At 44.2% G+C, this 18,450-nt stretch overlaps 1 protein-coding gene across 3 annotated transcripts in view; it reads right to left on the bottom strand.

The window, feature by feature from the left end:
* PPP2R2C (protein phosphatase 2 regulatory subunit Bgamma) overlaps nt 1-18,450 on the bottom strand; it is a 189,261-nt gene that overhangs the window by 107,709 nt on the left and 63,102 nt on the right. The window contains exon 1 of one of the 3 annotated variants that reach the window (XM_040335402.1): nt 7,931-8,067. The exons of the other annotated variants lie outside the window; for them this stretch is intronic. Within the exon in view, the coding sequence (XP_040191336.1) occupies nt 7,931-7,940 (10 nt within the window). The 5' untranslated portion in view covers nt 7,941-8,067. Of the gene's footprint in view, nt 1-7,930; nt 8,068-18,450 lie in introns of those variants that run through there. 3 annotated transcript variants of the gene reach the window in all.

Genomic DNA, 18,450 nt, shown 5'->3' with positions numbered 1-18,450 from the left:
TTATATAGGTCAGATCGGTGATGGAAAAATATTCATTATACTGGGATCTAGTAGCTAAATGACTTTCACATTGTCTTAATTTGTCAGTGCTGTCCAACTCTTTCCTTGTTTTTTTTTTTAAATTCTCATCTTTCATAATAAATATTCATTCATAAAAAATATTTAAAAATTATGTTGCACTCTGGTGTTTAGGCAAGGTTGTAATACATTTATTTCGCCAGGTGTTAATCATCCTGGTTGATTGTTAGAAGATCCTCTGATTCCTCTCTAAGCCCTGGTTCACACTGGGTACGATTTGGAACGATTTGAGATGCGATTTGACATGTCAAATCGCATCTCAAATCAGCGGCAATTGTTGGCAATGGCACTGTCCTAATCAGTGCGACGCCGCATCTGCGATTTCAAAAAGTAGTTCCTGTACTACTTTTTGCGATTTCGGGCCACGATTTACATTAAATTGTGGCCGAAATCGCGGCAAAATCGCAGCCGCGAAATCGCGGTAAAATCGCGCATTTTACCGCGATTTTGAATTCGCAGCAGTGTGAACCTAGGCTAAGTCCTGGTTCACATTGATGCTACTTTGAAATTGTGCTACTTTACTTCAAGTAGCGCGATTTCAAAGTAGCAAGGTCAGCGCGATTTCAGGTGCTACTTGATAGACATTTGTGTGGCTTCATAAACAGATGTCTATTGAAATCGCACCTGATTGCGTAAGTCGTTAGTGAATCGGAATGTACGTAAGTCACGTCTAAGTTTAAAAAATGACGTCCTTGCGACGTCATTTCGCGCAATTCACAGCGTGAAATTTAGAAACGGAGCATGCGCAGTTCATTCCGCGCGGGGACGCGCTTCATTTAAATGAAACACGCCCCCTAATCGCCGATTTGAATTCCGCCGCCAGAAATACACTACGCCGCCGTAACTTACGGCGCAAATTCTTCCAGGATTCGAACCAGCAAAAAGTAAGTTACAGCAGCGTAGCGTATGTCTGATACGCTGCGTCGATCTAATTCTATGTGAATCTGCCCCTTTAAGGTTTGCGCAAACCAATCAATATACGCTTATTGCAATTTATTTTTTTACCAAAAATATGTAGAAGAGTATATATTGCCTAAACTAAATTTGTTTTTGTTTTTTAAATTGGGGATATTTATCATAGCTAAAGGTAAAAAATATATTATTGTTTTCAAAATTGTTGCCCTTTTTTGTTTATACCACAAAAAATAAAAAACGCAGAGGTGATCAAATACCACCAAAAGAAAGCTCTATTTGTGAGAAAAGAAGGACGCAAATTGTGTTTGGTTACAGTATTGCATGCTCTGGTCAGGAAGGGGGTAAAATCTTCCGGGGCTGAGGTGGTTATGTTTATTGGAGTATCCCTAGGCTTACCCTCACCCTATCCCAATTCTCTAACAAAATAAATAAAAAGCTGTGGTGGATTGTCCTCTCCTCTGATGGTGCCTGCATAGTTCCTGGGCCAACACCACTTGGCAAAGTCAATAGAATGACACCAATTTATCTTTTTAACTGTCTATAATGGTGACATTCTGACTATCACTGTAAGGGTAGATTCTTTTGTCTAACCACCAATGTAACGGTCTTTTTTCCCAAAGACGTCCAATGAACTGGTTTTAGTATAGGTTCTCATGAGACCTGAAATTTATTTTAGGGGTTCCTCTGGTGTAAAAAGGATGAAAAAGACTGATCTAAGGTACAGTATATGATTAATAAAGCTTTAAAATCCAATTGGAATGGCTGCTCCAAGAATACAGTTACAGTAAAACCTTGGATTGCAAGCATAATTTGTTTCGGAAGCATGCTTGTAATCCAAAGCACTTGTATATCAAAGCTAATTTTCCCATCAGGAATAATAGAAAATCAAATGATTCGTTCCACAACCATTTATTCATAAGTCCTTCAGTTTATAGTCCATATAAAAAGATTATAGCAATGTGAAAAGTTGTGTAACCATAAAATGTCCATCCACAAATTGAAGCTTCCACAAGAGGATTAGAAGCAAAATCCAGCAGGAGCTACAGAGTATAAAAGAGAAGAGAGGCGCCTCTAATGCCCTGTACACACGATCGTTTTTTCTGACGGAATTCCGCTCAACCTTGGCTTGCATACACGGTCACACAAAAGTTCTCTGAACTTTCAACCGTCAAGAACGCGGTGACGTACAACATTACGACGAGCCGAGAAAATTAAGTTCAATGCTTCCGAGCATGCGTTAAGTTGTTCCTGAACATGCGCCAGAATTTTGAGCGCCAGAATTTTGGAGCGCCGGAATTGCTACAGACGATCGGATTTTTCGATAGGAATTTTTTCCATCTGAAAATTTGAGAACCAGCTCTCAATCTTTTGCTGGAGGAAATTCCAACAGCAAAAGTCTGATGGAGCATACACACGGTCGGAATTTCAATTAAAAATCTCACATCAGACTTTTGCTGTCGGAAATTTTTGATCGTGTGTATGGGGCATAAGTGTAGCAATATGGTTACATTTAATGAAGGTACAACATTTAGCAACTCACATGGTTGATGATTAAATGAGTGACATCTAAGTATGCAGAGATCTGGGGTAAAGCTGTCCACATAGACCAGGGGTGCCCAACCTTTTGAAGGCCGAGGGCCACTTAAGGCGACTTAGTAACCAGTCGTGGGCCACAATGAGTGGAGTAGGCAGATGACAGGTCTGTGTCCAGTCTGCATATGCCATGCAGACACAGCCCAATCTACTCTATGTGGGCCCTCTGATCCAATCAGATGGAAGTGGACAGATCCACTTCTGTTTTTATTTAGCAAATCAGATTGGAGGTAGGCAGGTGTAAACGGACAAAAGTCTGTTTACATCTGCCGATCCATAGAAGTGAATGGAGGGTCCGATTGGGTCGGACCAATCGCTTGAAAGGAGCCTAAGGCTGCTTTTATACTGATGGTCTGTGGTCTATTGCGGCACAATGTACCTGTGGTTTTCCCGTGGTTAGCTGCACTTTGCCATAGACTTCCATTATATCTTGCAGGTGTGGTGCACTTTCTGAAAAGCCACTTGTTTCCTCTACCGGCGGCTTTATTTACAACACTGATGCTCTCAGATGGAAGGTCGGCAACCTGCAATCTGGGCTTGCCAACCAGAGCAGGAGGTCGCGGGCCACATCAGGGGGCTCCGCGGGCCACTTTTTAGGCACCACTGACATAGACTATCCTCCTCACTGCCGGCTCTCACTGCTGTCAGTCTGCAATCGTGGCCGGGAAGACTACCCTGCAGTAGAGCGATCTGAAAGCGAAGCTCGAACCGCTCATGGAAGGGACAACATCAATGGTGGTTGCTGAGGATGGTCTATGTGGACAGATTTACCCTGGATGCCTGCGTGCTTATGCCTCGTATACACGGTCGGAATTTCCGATGGAAAAAGTCAGATGGGAGCTTTCCATCGGATATTCCGACCCCGTGTATTCCCGGACTTTTTCCATCTGAATTTCCAACGGACTTTAGACAGAGAGTAGGTTCTCTATTTTTCTGTCGGAAATTCCCGGTCAAAAGTCTGACCGTGTGTACGCGGCATTAGATGTGCCTGTTTTAATCATCAACCATGTGAGTTTCTAAATGTTGTACCTTAACCACTTAAGCCCCGGACCATTTTGCAGCTAAATGCCCAGGCCAGGTTTTGCGATTCGGCACTGCGTCGCTTTAACAGACAATTGCGCGGTAGTGCGACGTGGCTCCCAAACAAAATTGGCGTCCTTTTTTCCGCACAAATAGAGCTTTCTTTTGGTGGTATTTGATCACCTCAGCGGTTTTTATTTTTTGCGCTATAAGCAAAAATAGAGCGACAATTTTGAAAAAAATGCAATATTTTTTACTTTTTGCTGTAATAAATATCCCCCAAAAACATATATAAAAAAATGTTTTTCCTCAGTTTAGGCCGATACGTATTCTTCTACCTATTTTTGGTAAAAAAAAAAATCGCAATAAGCGTTTATCGATTGGTTTGCGCAAAATTTATAGCGTTTACAAAATAGGGGATAGTTTTATTGCATTTTTATAAAAAAAAATTTTTTTACTACTATTGGCGGCGATCAGCGATTTTTTTTGTGACTGCGACATTATGGCGGACACTTCGGACAATTGCATTTAAATTGCATTGTTTATTGTGAAAATGACAGTTGCAGTTTGGGAGTTAACCACAGGGGGCGCTGTAGGAGTTAGGGTTCACCTAGTGTGTGTTTACAACTGTAGGGGGGTGTGGCTGTAGGACTGACGTCATCGATCGAGTCTCCCTTATAAAAAGGATCACTCGATCGATACGCCGCCACAGTGAAGCACGGGGAAGCCGTGTTTACATACGGCTCTCCCCGTTCTTCAGCCTCGGGGAGCGATCGCGACGGAGTGGCTATAAACGAATAGCCGTTGTCCCGGATCGCTCCCCGAGGGAATCCGCCCGCCGCACGAAGCGGGGGGGGGGGGGGGGTCCCTATCGGACCCCCCACCCGCTAGAAGGCGGAGACGTATATATACGCCCATCTGCCTGTCCGTGCCATTTTGCGGACGTATATAGTCGTGCGGCGGGCGTTAAGGGGTAATTAAATGTAACCATATTGCTACACTTAGAGGTGCCGCTCTTCTATTTTATACTCAGTTGTGACCTGACGCTACTTGTATATCAAGACATCGCTTGTATATCAAGTCAAAATTTATAAAAAAAAATAGCTTGTCTTGCAAAACGCTCTCAAACCAAGTTACTCTCAAACCAAGGTTCTACTTGTACATCATTTTGTTAATACTTGTTATACATTTTTCACCAAGAGAGAAATAAACTAAAATTAAAGCCAGAAAGAGAGCAATAATGAATACATCCCTGTGTTTCTTATTGAAGTTGGAAATCAATGCCCAGGTTGGATACACAAAGGAAAAAGTAACCCCAGAGTGGGAACGCATCCAAAATGACAACAACCCTGCAGTGTTCTCTAAAGCGGTTTACTGGAAATACCGGCACTGAATGAATAAATAATAGCCTATAGAGCATAGTTTATCGACAATTCCAAAGTAGAAAAATGTATCCTTGCATATTTGCGATCTATAATGTGAAATGCAGCTTTCAAATCCTGCTTGCTGGATTTTCTGTTCTATAGGGCAAGCAGTGATATTAAGAATACAGCAACATTATCAAGCTATCTATAATGGATTCCTTAACCGTTAAGGACCCCTTCCCGCTGATATACATCTGCAGGATGGCACGGCTGGGCACATCCACGTACAGGCCCTTTAAGCCCAGCCGTGGGGTCACGCGCGCCGCCGGCATGTGCACGCGTCCTGGTCCGAAGCTCCGTGACCGCGCCCACGGGACCCGATCGCTGCCGGTGTTCTGCGATGGGTCCTCCGGAGCTGAAGAACGGGAGAGGTGTGTGTAAACACACCTTCCCTGTTCTTCGTTGTGGCGCTGTCATTGATCGTGTGTTCCCTGATATAGGGAAACACGATCAATGACGTCACACGTCCAGCCCCGCCCACCTACAGTTAGAAACACATATGAGGTCACACTTAACTTCTTCAGCGCCCCCTAATGGTTAACTCCCAAACTGCAATTGTCATTTTCACAGTAAACAATGCATTTTTATAGCATTTTTTGCTGTGAAAATGACAATGGTCCCAAAAATGTGTCAAAATCGCTGATCGCCGCCATTAGTAGTAAAAAAAAAAAAATTAATAAAAATGCAATAAAACTATCCCCGATTATCCCCTATTTTGTAAACACTATACATTTTACACAAACCAATTGATAAACGCTTATTGCGATTTTTTTTTACCAAAAATAGGTAGAAGAATACGTATCAGCCTAAACTGAGAAAAAAAAATTTTTATATCTTTTTTGGGGATATTTATTATAGCAAAAAGTAAAAAATATAGTTTTTTTTCAAAATTATCGCTCTATTTTTGTTTATAGCGCAAAAAATAAAAACCGCAGAGGTGATCAAATACCACCAAAAGAAAGCTCTATTTGTGGGGAAAAAAGGACGCCAATTTTGTTTGGGAGCCACATCGCACGACCGCGCAATTGTCAGTTAAAGCGACGCAGTGCCGAATCGCAAAAACTGGCCAGGTCCTTTACCTGCTTTAACCACTTCTGCCTTTAACTGCTTTAACCACTTCTGCCTTTAACTGCTTTAACCACTTCTGCCCCAGACCATTTGGCTGCCAAATGACCGAGTCACTTTTTACGATTCGGCACTGAGTCGCTTTAACTGACAATTGCGCGGTCATGCAACGCTGTACCCAAACAAAATTGACGCCCTTTTTTCCCCACAAATAGAGCTTTTATTTGGTAGTATTTTATTTTTATTTTTTGCGCTATAAACAAAAAAAAAAAAAAAAAACATTTTTTTGCTATAATAAATATCCAATTTAAAAAAAAAAAAAAAAAACACATTTTTCCCTCAGTTTAGGCCGGTATGTATTCTTCTACATATTTTTGGTAAAAAAAAACACAATAAGCGTATATTGATTGGTTTGCGCAAACGTTATAGCATCTACAAAATAGGGGATAGTTTTATGGCATTTTTATTATTATTTTTTTTTACTAGTAATGGCGGCGATATGCAATTTTTATCATGACCGCTGACAGTAGAATCCCTGACATGTCACTAAGCAGAACAGGGAAATGCCGTGTTTACAAAGGCATCCCCCTGTTCTGCCTTTGCCGACCGCAATCGCGGGCCGTGTGGGAACATCGAGTTCCCGGGACCCGCGGGCGCACTCATGTGGCACGTGGCAAATTTAAAGGGACGTACGTGTACGCCCATTTGCCTGCCCGTGCTATTTAGCTGATGTATATTGGCCTGCGACGGTCGGCAAGTGGTTAAAAGCCTGCAATGCAAAAATGGTATTGTTTACTCAAAAGTCCTCTCTACTTCAGGGAGTAGGTCATTGGCAAAAAAATGTCCCATTTAACAAAGTCTTCTTAGCTGTACATTGTACTCCAAATTCCTTTTTGATGCAAACAGGTCATAGAGGGCCATATTCTTGAACATTTTCGGCAGGCGGCGCGTAAGCCATTTAAACTACGCCGCCCCAACCTACAGGAGCAAGTGCTGTATTCCCCAAACACTTGCTCCGTAGTTTGGGGCGGCGTAGTGTAATTGGCCCGGCGTATCCCCGCGTAATTCCAAGGGGGCGGCTTGTATTTAAATTAAGCGCGCCCCCGTTTCTAACGAACTGCGCATGCGCCTGGCTTAAAAGAGCCCAATGCGCATGCTCCAGTTCTCTGCGGAAAACGTCAATGACGCCGACGTGTGCGTCATTGACGTAAAGTCGTATTCAAGAACGACTTAGTAAAACGACGTACCCGACGGGAAAACACGACGTGGACCCGACGCCATACTTAACATGGCATACGTGGGACTGGCGTAAGGTTACCCCTCATATAGCAGGGGTAACCTTACGCCTACGCAAACGACGTAAGCGACGGTTAGGCGATGCGATTTCGTTCGGGAATCGGCGTATCAGGCTCATTTGCATAAACAAATGAGACCTGAACGTAAACGCCACCTAGCGGTCGGCTGGGAAATTACATTTAAGATCCGACAGTGTAAGTGACTTTTCTAGGAATCACTCGCATAGATACGCGGGTCAAAAAAGAGAGATACGACGGAGTATCCTGAGATACTCCGTCGTAACTATACTCAGAATATGGCCCAGAAACCTAAAATAAGGCCTAAACTTCCTCAAAGATGAAAATAAATAAAAAAAAAAAATGAACAGAAAGGTGATGTCATGCACATTTAGTCAAGACATGGATAACAGTTAGTTAGAGAATATCAGTAAATGTATGCATATGTAGCTAAACCAGATAGTATGGTTTCCTATAGATTACATGGAAGGATGGATGAATACAAGATAGACTGCCCTCTTCGAGGTGTACCGTGCGACTCACCACAGCTCATATTTCAGCTCTTGGGAAGTGCAATGGGAAGCTGGGAGACGGTCTCTCAGGAAAGTCCACAGTGCAGGAAGAACATGTCTCAGTCTGGGAGTCTCTCTCTGTTCTCTCCTAAATGAGAAAGATGGAAAGGGTCTTACCATCTTTTTCTGAGATAGGAGATAGCTCATGCAACTGTAGTTCTATTAATATAAATTGTTAGGCATTGGTTAGCTTGTGATTGCCCAGCAGATATGGAACTACAGGGTCCAGCATGTCCCAATAGAGCATGCCAGAATCTACAGTTCCACAAAAGTTGGAGCGGATTTTCTGAAGAGCATCTGCAGATTTGCAGTAAGCAATATACTACAAAGGACCAGGGTCCCTGTCTTTGTTCAACATATTTTGGAAAGGTGATGCTAAAGCATTTGTTACCCCAACATTTCATATTCCTGATATGTGTCTGCTTTACCATGTACCTGTATGACAAAGTCTCCTGTTCTCTTTGTATTGCTTCCTTTATGTGAAATCTCTCTTGTTCCTGCCAGACCCCTTTCTTTCCTATGAAAAACTGACCACACTAAGCAGGAGAACACAGGGTGGTCAGTTCTCTAGCTATGCTTAGAACTCAGTGCACTCACCTCCAATGATCAGACTTGTCCTGACACGCCCCACCGCTGCACAGCCATTCACTGGCAAGCTTAGTGTGCTGCTGCTTCTCCTCCTCACAGCTCTTATGCAGCTGAGAACAGAGGGAATGTGATCACTTATAAAAAAGGGAAAAATGCATAATATTTTTTTAAATCTTTACAAAACTGAATGTTTTTTTTTTACAAGGTGATCATTTACAATCACTTTAAAGAGGAAGTAAACCCTGATGGGTTTTACTTCCACTTTATTCCACTGCAAAGTAAAAGCATAATGGGCATTGCATACTAGTCCATTATGTTACACTCACCTGCGAACAAAGCCCGCAATGTCCCCGCTGGTGCCCGCATCCATCGTCACCTCTCTTCCTTCCGGGGCCGTGGACTCCAGATATGTGACTGGCTAGAGTCGTTGTGACGTGACTCCCGCACATGCATGCGGGAGCCACCGGTCACGGCACGGGCCCTATAGAAACGACACGATTGTGCCCTTTCTTTAGTGCACATGCGCCCATGACGTCAGCGCAAGTGTATATCTTAAAATATCTCCTAAACCGTGCAGGTATCCGTACCTACAGACTTATTATAGGCTTACCTGTAGGTAAAAGTGGTGTGTAATGCCCCGTACACACGGTCGGACTTTTGACCGGCCAAAATCACATCGGAATTCCGACGAAATTCCATTGGAGTAAAAGAGAACATGTTTTCTATCTAAACCCAGAGGAATTCCTCGGAATTTCCGATGGAAAAAGTCTGATGGGCAGGGCCGGATTTGCTCTCCCTGCCGCTCCAAGGCCAGGTTCCGCAATGCACCCCCTCCCTGCCAACCGAACCCCCCCCCCCCCAAATCAATGGAGAATGAGCGGCACAGTTCATTTAAATATGTTTTGTTTTGTTTTTTTACTTTATCACTTTTTTTTTTATTATTATTATTATTATTAGTAGCTTGTCGCTTACTTTTTTTAAAATTTTTGTATAATTTTCTTATTATTTTCCTTATTATATTTCTGAAGCCTCGTACAAACGACCGAGAAACTCGACGGGCGAAACACATCGTTTTCCTCGTCGAGTCCCTTGTTAGGAAATAGAGAACATGCTCTCTTTTTGGCTCGTCGAGTTTCTCGACAGATTCCTCGACGAAAATGTACACACGACCGGTTTCCTCGGCAAAAAAATATCTCCCAGCAAGTTTATTGCTGGTTTTTGCCGGTCGTGTGTATGAGGCCTTATTCTTTATTTTATTAATTTAATTATTATTTCTTATTATTTATTTATTTTTTATCAATTTTGTTCACTTAACTTTTTTGCTATCACACAGGAGAAAGCAATTCCCTGTGTGAAAGCAATTGGAGGTGACATGTTCTCTTTATTGACCCTGTCACCTCCAAAACAGGAGTCCTAGCACTGTGCTAGAACTCCTGTCACAGCTGAGATGGGAAGAGCACAGCTCTCCCCTCTCTCTGTGTACATCGGCAGCAGGGACAGGAGACAGACTCGGTGGCCGGGGGGAGGACGGAGTCCCAAAGACAGAGCCAGCAGAGAGAGGTTTGTGAGGTGCGTGGGAGAGGGGAGGACGGACGGGAGCACACATTTTACGAGTGATTTCTTTTTGCATAGCTACGTTTGTCCAGTTTGGACCAATGTAAGTATGCACATGCCATACCTGTGGGAAAACTATGGAAGCAGAGAATCACTGTAGCAGTCACAGTTAGTGCAGTGATTACTGTGAACTTTTGTGTCCTGGTGATTAGACAAGTGGATATCGTGACGCCACCTACCTGCCTCTCCACCTTGTCCAATCAGAGAATGCCTTGCATTTTAGAGAAAAATGCAAGGCACTCTGTGAATTACATCCATGTAAGCAAGGGTATTTACTATGCAGCAGGGCAGCTGCTCAGCAGTAGCAGTAAACACTAAAGTGATTTCCAGCTTCCACAGGGATCCCACAGGTATGGAAAATGCTTACTTACATTGGTCCAAGCTGGACTGATGTACAATGTATTTATGCAAATAAATCTATACCTGGAATTCAACTTGAACCCTTTTGCTGCCAGAGCCGTTTTTGCATTTTATGCACATTTTAGCCCTGAAGATGAGTTAACATTAGTTAAACATTATACATTTTGTGAAAACAGAAACTGTGGAGAATAAAATGATGATAGGTGCATTTTTTTTAAGTCACATGATAACAGTGTAACCAAAGTTGTTTTAGGGCATACAAGCACAAAAAAAATCCAACTTTTTGTTATAATATAAAAGATGAGGTTGTGGCGAGCAAATACATACCTTATAACTGCACGCGTGAAATGATGACATACTTAGGTTCATAGGTAACACTTTAAAAGCCTCATGTTCGTATTTACATGTACATGGGGGGTGTTTCTTTAACATTTTTATTTTATTTATTATGCGTTACTTTGTTTGTCACATTTGTTGTCTCCCCTAAAGCTAATCAAGAACAGGCAGCCAATGACAATGCTGAACAACGCTGAACCGGGAAGTGACAAAATACTTGGTGCCTGAATCACTTCCAGAAGAATACCAACATTCAGCTCTACAATGGTAAAATACAAGTGTTAAAGCGGAGTTCCAACTTCTGTTTTAAGGACTCCTGACCCCCTGACATGCCACATTTGCCATATCAATTTTTTTTTTGAGGGGGGGGGGGGAGTGGGTACCTAGTTTTGACAGGTACCCAGCTCCCACTTTCACGTCACAGGTCCCAGAAGATTGCCCGGCCACTCAGAACAGCGCTCATGTGCAGTGCGCACCTGGCTGTGAAGCCACAAGCTGTCACAGCCCGGTGTCCACACTAGAGATGCCGGCGCCGGGGAGAGGCATGGGGGAGAACCAAGGCTTCAGGCAGCTACATCGCTGGATCATGGAACAGGTGAGTGTGTGTTTATTAAAAGTCAGCAGCTACACTTTTTGTAGCTGCTGACTTTTAATAAACACCGAAACGGCTTTAAAATGGTTAAAAGTCCATGCTGCTGTCAATATAAGGTTTACAACCATGGCAGCAAAATGGTCATGCATTTAACGTATTTGCATTTGCATGTTACTTTGTAAAATCTTCCCTGGGGTAAACATCTAAAAGCCCTGAGACTGCTGCGAGGAGCGGTTACCTAGAATGTAGAGTCAGCAACCCCAGCATGCGCAGGATCTCACCGCCATACAGTGGTGGCCCGCCGCCCCCCTAATCCATGTTCCATCCCCTAATCTACAAGCTGGACACATAGATTCCAATGATTAGAGCCTTAGGCTCTAGTTGGCTTCAAAAAAGGGTGGGCTCGGAGTGCAGATGGCCCAGTCAAAGCCCAGACTTAAATCTAATTGAGAATTTGTGGCAAGACTTGAGAATTGCTGTTCCATCCAATCTGACAGAGCTTGAGCTATTTTGCAAAGAATGGGCAAACATTTCACTCTCTAGATGTGCAAAGCTGGTAGTAGAGCTGCACGATTCTGGCCAAAATGAGAATCGCAATTTTTTTGCTTTGAATGAAGATCATGATTCTCACGGCGTAAAATCTTTTACATTTATACCAAAAAAAAAAAAATGGTCTAACTTTACTGGCTAGTTTTTTTTCCAAAAAAATTGCATTTAAAAAGACTGCTGTGCAAATACAGTGCAACATAAAATATTGCAACAAACGCCATTTTATTCTCTAGGGTCTCTACTAAAAAATTATATAATGTTTGGGGGTTCTAAGTAATTTTCTAGCAAAAAAAAATAATGATTTTAACTTGAAAAGAGCTGTCAGAAAAAGGTTTGGGGCCAGATTCAGGTACAGCGGGCGTATCTGTGCGGCGGCGTAACGTATCCGTTTTACGTTACGCCGCCGCAAGTTTTTCAGGCAAGTGCTTTATTCACAAAGCACTTGCCTGTAAAGTTGCGGCGGCGTAGCGTAAATCACCCGGCGGAATTCAAATTCGGCGGGTAGGGGGCGTGTATCATTTAAATGAAGTGCGTCCCCGCGCCGAACGAACTGCGCATGCGCCGTCCCTAAAATATCTCAGTGTGCATTGCTCCAAATGACGTCGCAAGGACGTCATTGGTTTCGACGTGAACGCAAATGAAATCCAGCCCCATTCACGGACGACTTACGCAAACAACGTAACTTTTTAAAATTTCGATGCGGGAACGACGGCCATACTTAACATTGGCTGCGCCTCATATAGCAGGGGCAATTTTACGCCGGGAAAAGCCTAACGTAAACGTCGTAACTTTACTGCGTCGGCCGCGCGTACGTTCGGGAATTCGCATATCTAGCTAATTTGCATACTCGACGGAGAAATCGATGGAAGCGCCACCTAGCGGGCAAAAAAAAAATTGCAGTTTAGATCCGACGGCGTAAGAGACTTACGCCCGTCGGATTTAATGGATACGACGGCCCAGATTAGGACTTACGACGGCGTACATGGCGCTTCGCCGTCGTAAGTCCTTTGTGAATGTGGGCCTTGGTGTTTAAGTGGTTAAACGTTCCTAATTTACATACAGAAGTATATTCCTTTGATCTAAAAGTCAATGTTTAGACTTAACTTTCCACTGATAAAGAATGTTTTCAAAACTTGGCAGGCTGCCCAGACTTTGACTTTTGGCTGAGAGCAGACAGGAAATTCTTTGCATACCAAAGTGCAGAGAGAAAATTATTTTCATGTCAAAGATCGTGAAACCCTGTGTCAAGATGGCCATACTTAAAGCGGGAGTTCACCCATTTATTAAATTTTTCCCCTTTTCCCCTTAGATTCCTGCTCGTTCGGTCTAGGGGAATCGGCTATTTGTATTAAAATATGATCCGTACTTACCCGTTTTCGAGATGCATCTTCTTCCGTCGCTTCCGGGTATGGGTCTTCGGGAGCGGGCGTTCCTTCTTGATTGACAGTCTTCCGAGAGGCTTCCGACGGTCGCATCCATCGCGTCACTCGTAGCCGAAAGAAGCCGAACGTCGGTGCGGCTCTATACTGCGCCTGCGCACCGACGTTCGGCTTCTTTCGGAAAATCGTGACGCGATGGATGCGACCGTCGGAAGCCTCTCGGAAGACTGTCAATCAAGAAGGAACGCCCATTCCCGCAGCCCATACCCGGAAGCGACGGAGAGGATGCATCTCGTAAACGGGTAAGTAATGCTCATATTTTAAAACAAATAGCCGATTCCCCTAATAAAAACGAGCAGGAATCTAAGGGGGAAAAGTGCCCTCTAAGGGTGAACCACCGCTTTAACATTGGTTGCAGCTCATATAGCAGGGGCAACTTTACGCCGCGCAAACCTAACGTAAACGTCGTAACTTCACTGCGTCGGCCGCGCGTACGTTCGTGAATTTGCGTATCTAGCTAATTTGCATACTCGACGGGGAAAACGACGGAGGCGACACCTAGCGACCAAAAAAAATATTACATTTAAGATCCGACAGCGTAAGAGCCTTACGCCTGTCGGATCTAATGGATATCTATGCGTAACTGATTCTAAGAATCAGTCGCATAGATACGACGGCCCAGATTAGGACTTACGACGGCGTACATGGCGTTGCGCCGTCGTAAGCCCTTTGAGAATCTGGGCCTTACAGCTTATACTGCAGTGAAAGGTATTAACTCAGGTGGGGGGGGGGTGGATACAAATGCACCCCACACTTTTGACATGTTTATTTGTAAAATATGTTGAAAACCATTTATGATTTTGCTTTTACTGCACAATTATGTGCCACTTTGTGTTGGTCTATCACATAAAATGCCAATAAAATACATTTAAGTTTTTGGTTGTAACATGACAAAATGTGGAAAATTTCAAGGAGTAGGAATACTATTTCAAGGCACTGTAGATCTACCAACAACTATGTAGTACAAGGGCCTGCCTGACTGGATTGTAACATGTATGTTGACCCTAAGTCCCCTTTCACACTTATACGACTTGTCCCACGATTTTGGACTGCAAAATCGCATTACAAGTCATTCTACATGATTTTCAATGACTTCCATTCATATTGGCACGACTTTAAGTCGTGCCGACTTCAAAGTAGTCCCTGCACTACTTTGGTCCAACTTCCATGCGAGTTGTTGCCCATAGACCTCAATGTTAAACTCTCAAGTAGCATGCAAATCGTATTTGAATAATATAGACACGATTTCAGTACGACTTTGACCCTTGTCCCACCCAATTCTTTCAACATAGTAGCCCCCCCCCCAAAGCAAATTTTTCTAGCACACATTCACTTCCTGGTTATTCCCTCAGGATTCCCAACAGCCCAAAAAAAGAGATGTCCTTGTCCTTGTCCTCCGCTTCTCCTCCTCTTCTTCCTCATGCACTGCTACTGCTGCAGCAGCAATGACAACTACTGTGGCAATATATTGAGTAGCAAACATTTTCTTTCACAACACACCACACCACAATAACCAGGAAGCAAACAGGAACTGGAAACAACTATGGCAGGAAAAGGAATTACCTCACACCATTGGTTAATGCCAAAGTTGTTGGAAAGTAGTACTGATCCAAAATCGCGGCAAAGTCGCACGACTTTCAAGTCATACAAGTGTGAAAAGGGCCTTAGTACTACATGAATTGAGCACAAGACAAAGGGGTAGACCTTCTTCGCTTCATTGAACATTGCTCTAAATAACAATGAATGAGCTTTTATTTTCAAATTAGTAAAGATAAACCTGTCAGAAAAAACATCCGCCATTCTTCAAACTGCTCACTAGGGGCCATGTACGCCGTCGCAAGTCCTAATCCGACCCGTCGTATCTATGCGCCTGATTCTTAGATTCAGTTACGCATAGATATCCATTAGATCCGACAGGCGTAAGTCTCTTACGCCGTCGGATCTTAACTGCATTTTTTTTGACCGCTAGGTGGCGCTTCCGTCGAATTCCGAGTTGAGTATGCAAATTAGCTAGATACGCAAATTCCCGAACGTACGCGCGGCCAACGCAGTAAAGTTCCGACGTTTACGTTGGTCTTTTCCCGGCGTATAGTTGCCCCTTCTATATGAGGCATAAGTGGGGGGTACCAATGTTAAGTATGGGCGTCGTTCCCGCGCCGAAATTTGAAAAAGTTACGTCGTTTGCGTAAGTCGTCCGTGAATGGGGCTGGACGTCATTTACGTTCACGTCGAAACCAATGACATCCTTGCGGCGTACTTTGGAGCAATGCACACTGGGAAATTCCACGGACGGCGCATGCGCCGTTCCACAAAAACGGCAATCACGTTGGGTCACAGTAGTTTTACATAAAACACGCCCCCCTGATCCAAATTTGAATTAGGCGGGCTTACGCCGGCCGATTTACGCTACGCCGCCGCAACATACGGAGCAAGTGCTTTGAGAATACAGCACTTGCCCGTCTAAGTTGCGGAGGCGTAACGTAAATCGGATACGTTACGCCCGGGCAAAGATACGCCGCTGACTGAGAATCTGGCCCTAGGTAACTTGTGATTCACAACAGAACTGAACAGTCACACGTTTCAGGATAGGTTTGTATTTCATAAAAGCAGCACGAATCTCCATGGCTCTCAAAAGACTCTCTCTGTGGCTGGGGAATTCATCCACTATTTTATTTCACAGCGCTTTAGAAAGTGGAAACAAAGCTCCCCGGTTGGCATACAAACTGCTCAGTTCCTTTCTTTTGCTTTCCGCCAACTGCAGGATTCTTAATCTCCATAGTTTTTTGGCTTTGATGTGGCAGTGGGAGCTCAAAGATTCCATAGGATGACAACATGATGTTGTCATGGACACAACAGATTAGACTTAACTGCAACTCCTAAAGAGCCTGCTAATTGTTGCAGATGACATGTCCTTTTCATAGAATCCAACGGCAGGAAGAATTCAATGAAACATCAGATATGATTATTGCTTCATGTATAGGAATATTTATACTTTTCTGTTTTGCATCCATCAAGCTATCGGAAATGTGTGAACACATAAGAATGGGGCTGCCATTGTGGATTTGCTAAAGATACAAGCTTAGTTGCAGTCATTCCAACATGGCAGTAGAGGTACAGAAAGCCCATAGCAAAAACAGAAAAAAATAAAAAATAAGCACAGGGTGGCATGAGCAGGTAAACAGGCAGACTGGCACAGTGGGGGTTAAAATGTATCCACACAGAAAGTGCAGGCAGCAGGCAGAGAAAGGGGGAGGCAGTGCATGGGGGGTATAGGTCACGGAGGCTGTACTTCCGGTCAATCACATGAGGAGAAGAAAACGTTCCCGCCCACCCGCCCTGCACGTTATGAGCTTGGGTATCGTATGTGGTTTCTTGTATTGATTTACTGTTTTTCCCTTCAGGGTATGCAGTTGGGTCTTTGAAGGCATTGGTAAATAAACGGTATAAATTGATGATGGGGACACATCTGAGGTATGGGTCCCCGGTGAATGCCAGTTATGTGGAGTAACTGGTTATAGAATGGTGTATCTGCTGAAGGTGTTCGCCCCCGAGTCGGTGTCGGTGCGGCAGGGACCATAAGAGAGTTTTAAGCAGATATAAGTAATGCCCTGCACACACGATCGGAATTTCCGATGGGATAAAATCAGATGGAATTTTCCAAGCTGCCTTGCATACACACTGTCAGACCAAATTCCAACCGTCCAAAACGCGGTGATGTAAAACACTACCACAAGCCGAGAATTTTTTTTTTCTTCATCGTAGTTCCACACAGACGATCGGAAAAAAATAAAGCATGTTCTATTTCTAAACTCAGACGAAAAAAAAAAAAACGATGGGGTCCACACTGTCGGAATATCCGATGAAAAAATTCCGTCTGACTTTTTTCATTTTTTCATCGTGTGTACAAGGCATTAAAGATTTTGATGATAGTGCCTCCAAGGATCGGTAACCCTAAAAAGATTATTGGCCAGATCCACGAAGCAGTTACGCTGGCGTATCTATTGATACGCCGCGTAACTGCTAGGTTGCTCCGGCGTATCTTTGTTTTGTATCCACAAAACAAGATACGCCTGAAGCTGGGCTAGATCCGACTGGCGTACGTCTTAGTACGCCGTCGGATCTAAGGTGCATATTTACGCTGGCCGCTAGGTGGCGCTTCCGTCGATTTCAGCGTTGAGTATGCAAATTAGCTAGATACGCGAATCCACAAACGTACATCCGGCCGGCGCATTTTTCTACGTTGTTTCCATAAGGCTTTTTTCATTAACCCTGCTATATGAGGCGTAGCCAATGTTAAGTATGGACGTTGGGCCAGCGTCGAATTTTCCGTTGTGTACGCCGTTTGCGTAAAACGTTCGCAAATAGGGCTTTGCGTAGAATGACGTTCACGTCGAAAGCATTGGCTTCTTGCGGGTTAATTTGGAGCATGCGCACTGGGAAACCCCCACGGACGGCGCATGCGCCGGTCAGAAAAAAGGTCATTTAGTCAGTCAGATCAGTCAGTCAGTGTCAGCGGTGGAGTAGGGCGCTTCGGACCTTCCGCTTACGAGCCTGCTTCCACCCAGACCTGGCAGTCAGAGACCAGGCAGCTGCTAGGCTAGACGCTCCATGATACAAGCTCCCTGGAACCTGGAATCAGCATCTCGCTCTCCACAAGGACTCCTCTCCTCCGCAGGTAAGACCCTGCCTCTCAGGGCCTGATATCCTGGGGATCCTCTGACGGCCGTCCTTATCAGGGCAGCCGTCACACAGACCCCACACTGCGGCTTTCTAGACTACTTTTCGCCGGCATCTATCGCCCGCACGGCCACCCGCTTTCTGGTGGTCCCAAATCACCCCCCCTGGGTGTATTTCCGGCGTTTTTGGGTGTTTTTTTCACCCCCGCGCCAGCCTGCTTCATCTCGCGGCCGCCGCACCTTAGGAAAGTCCGCGGCTTCAGCCGCGGCCTACCGGCGCACCGCTCGTTTTTACCTTACCCTTAATTCCTAAGCACAGTTTGCTTTGGCTATTCAC

This window comes from Rana temporaria, chromosome 1 (assembly GCF_905171775.1).
Source record: "Rana temporaria chromosome 1, aRanTem1.1, whole genome shotgun sequence".
Lineage (NCBI taxonomy): Eukaryota > Metazoa > Chordata > Amphibia > Anura > Ranidae > Rana > Rana temporaria.
This window is presented reverse-complemented; position numbering and strand designations above follow the sequence as displayed.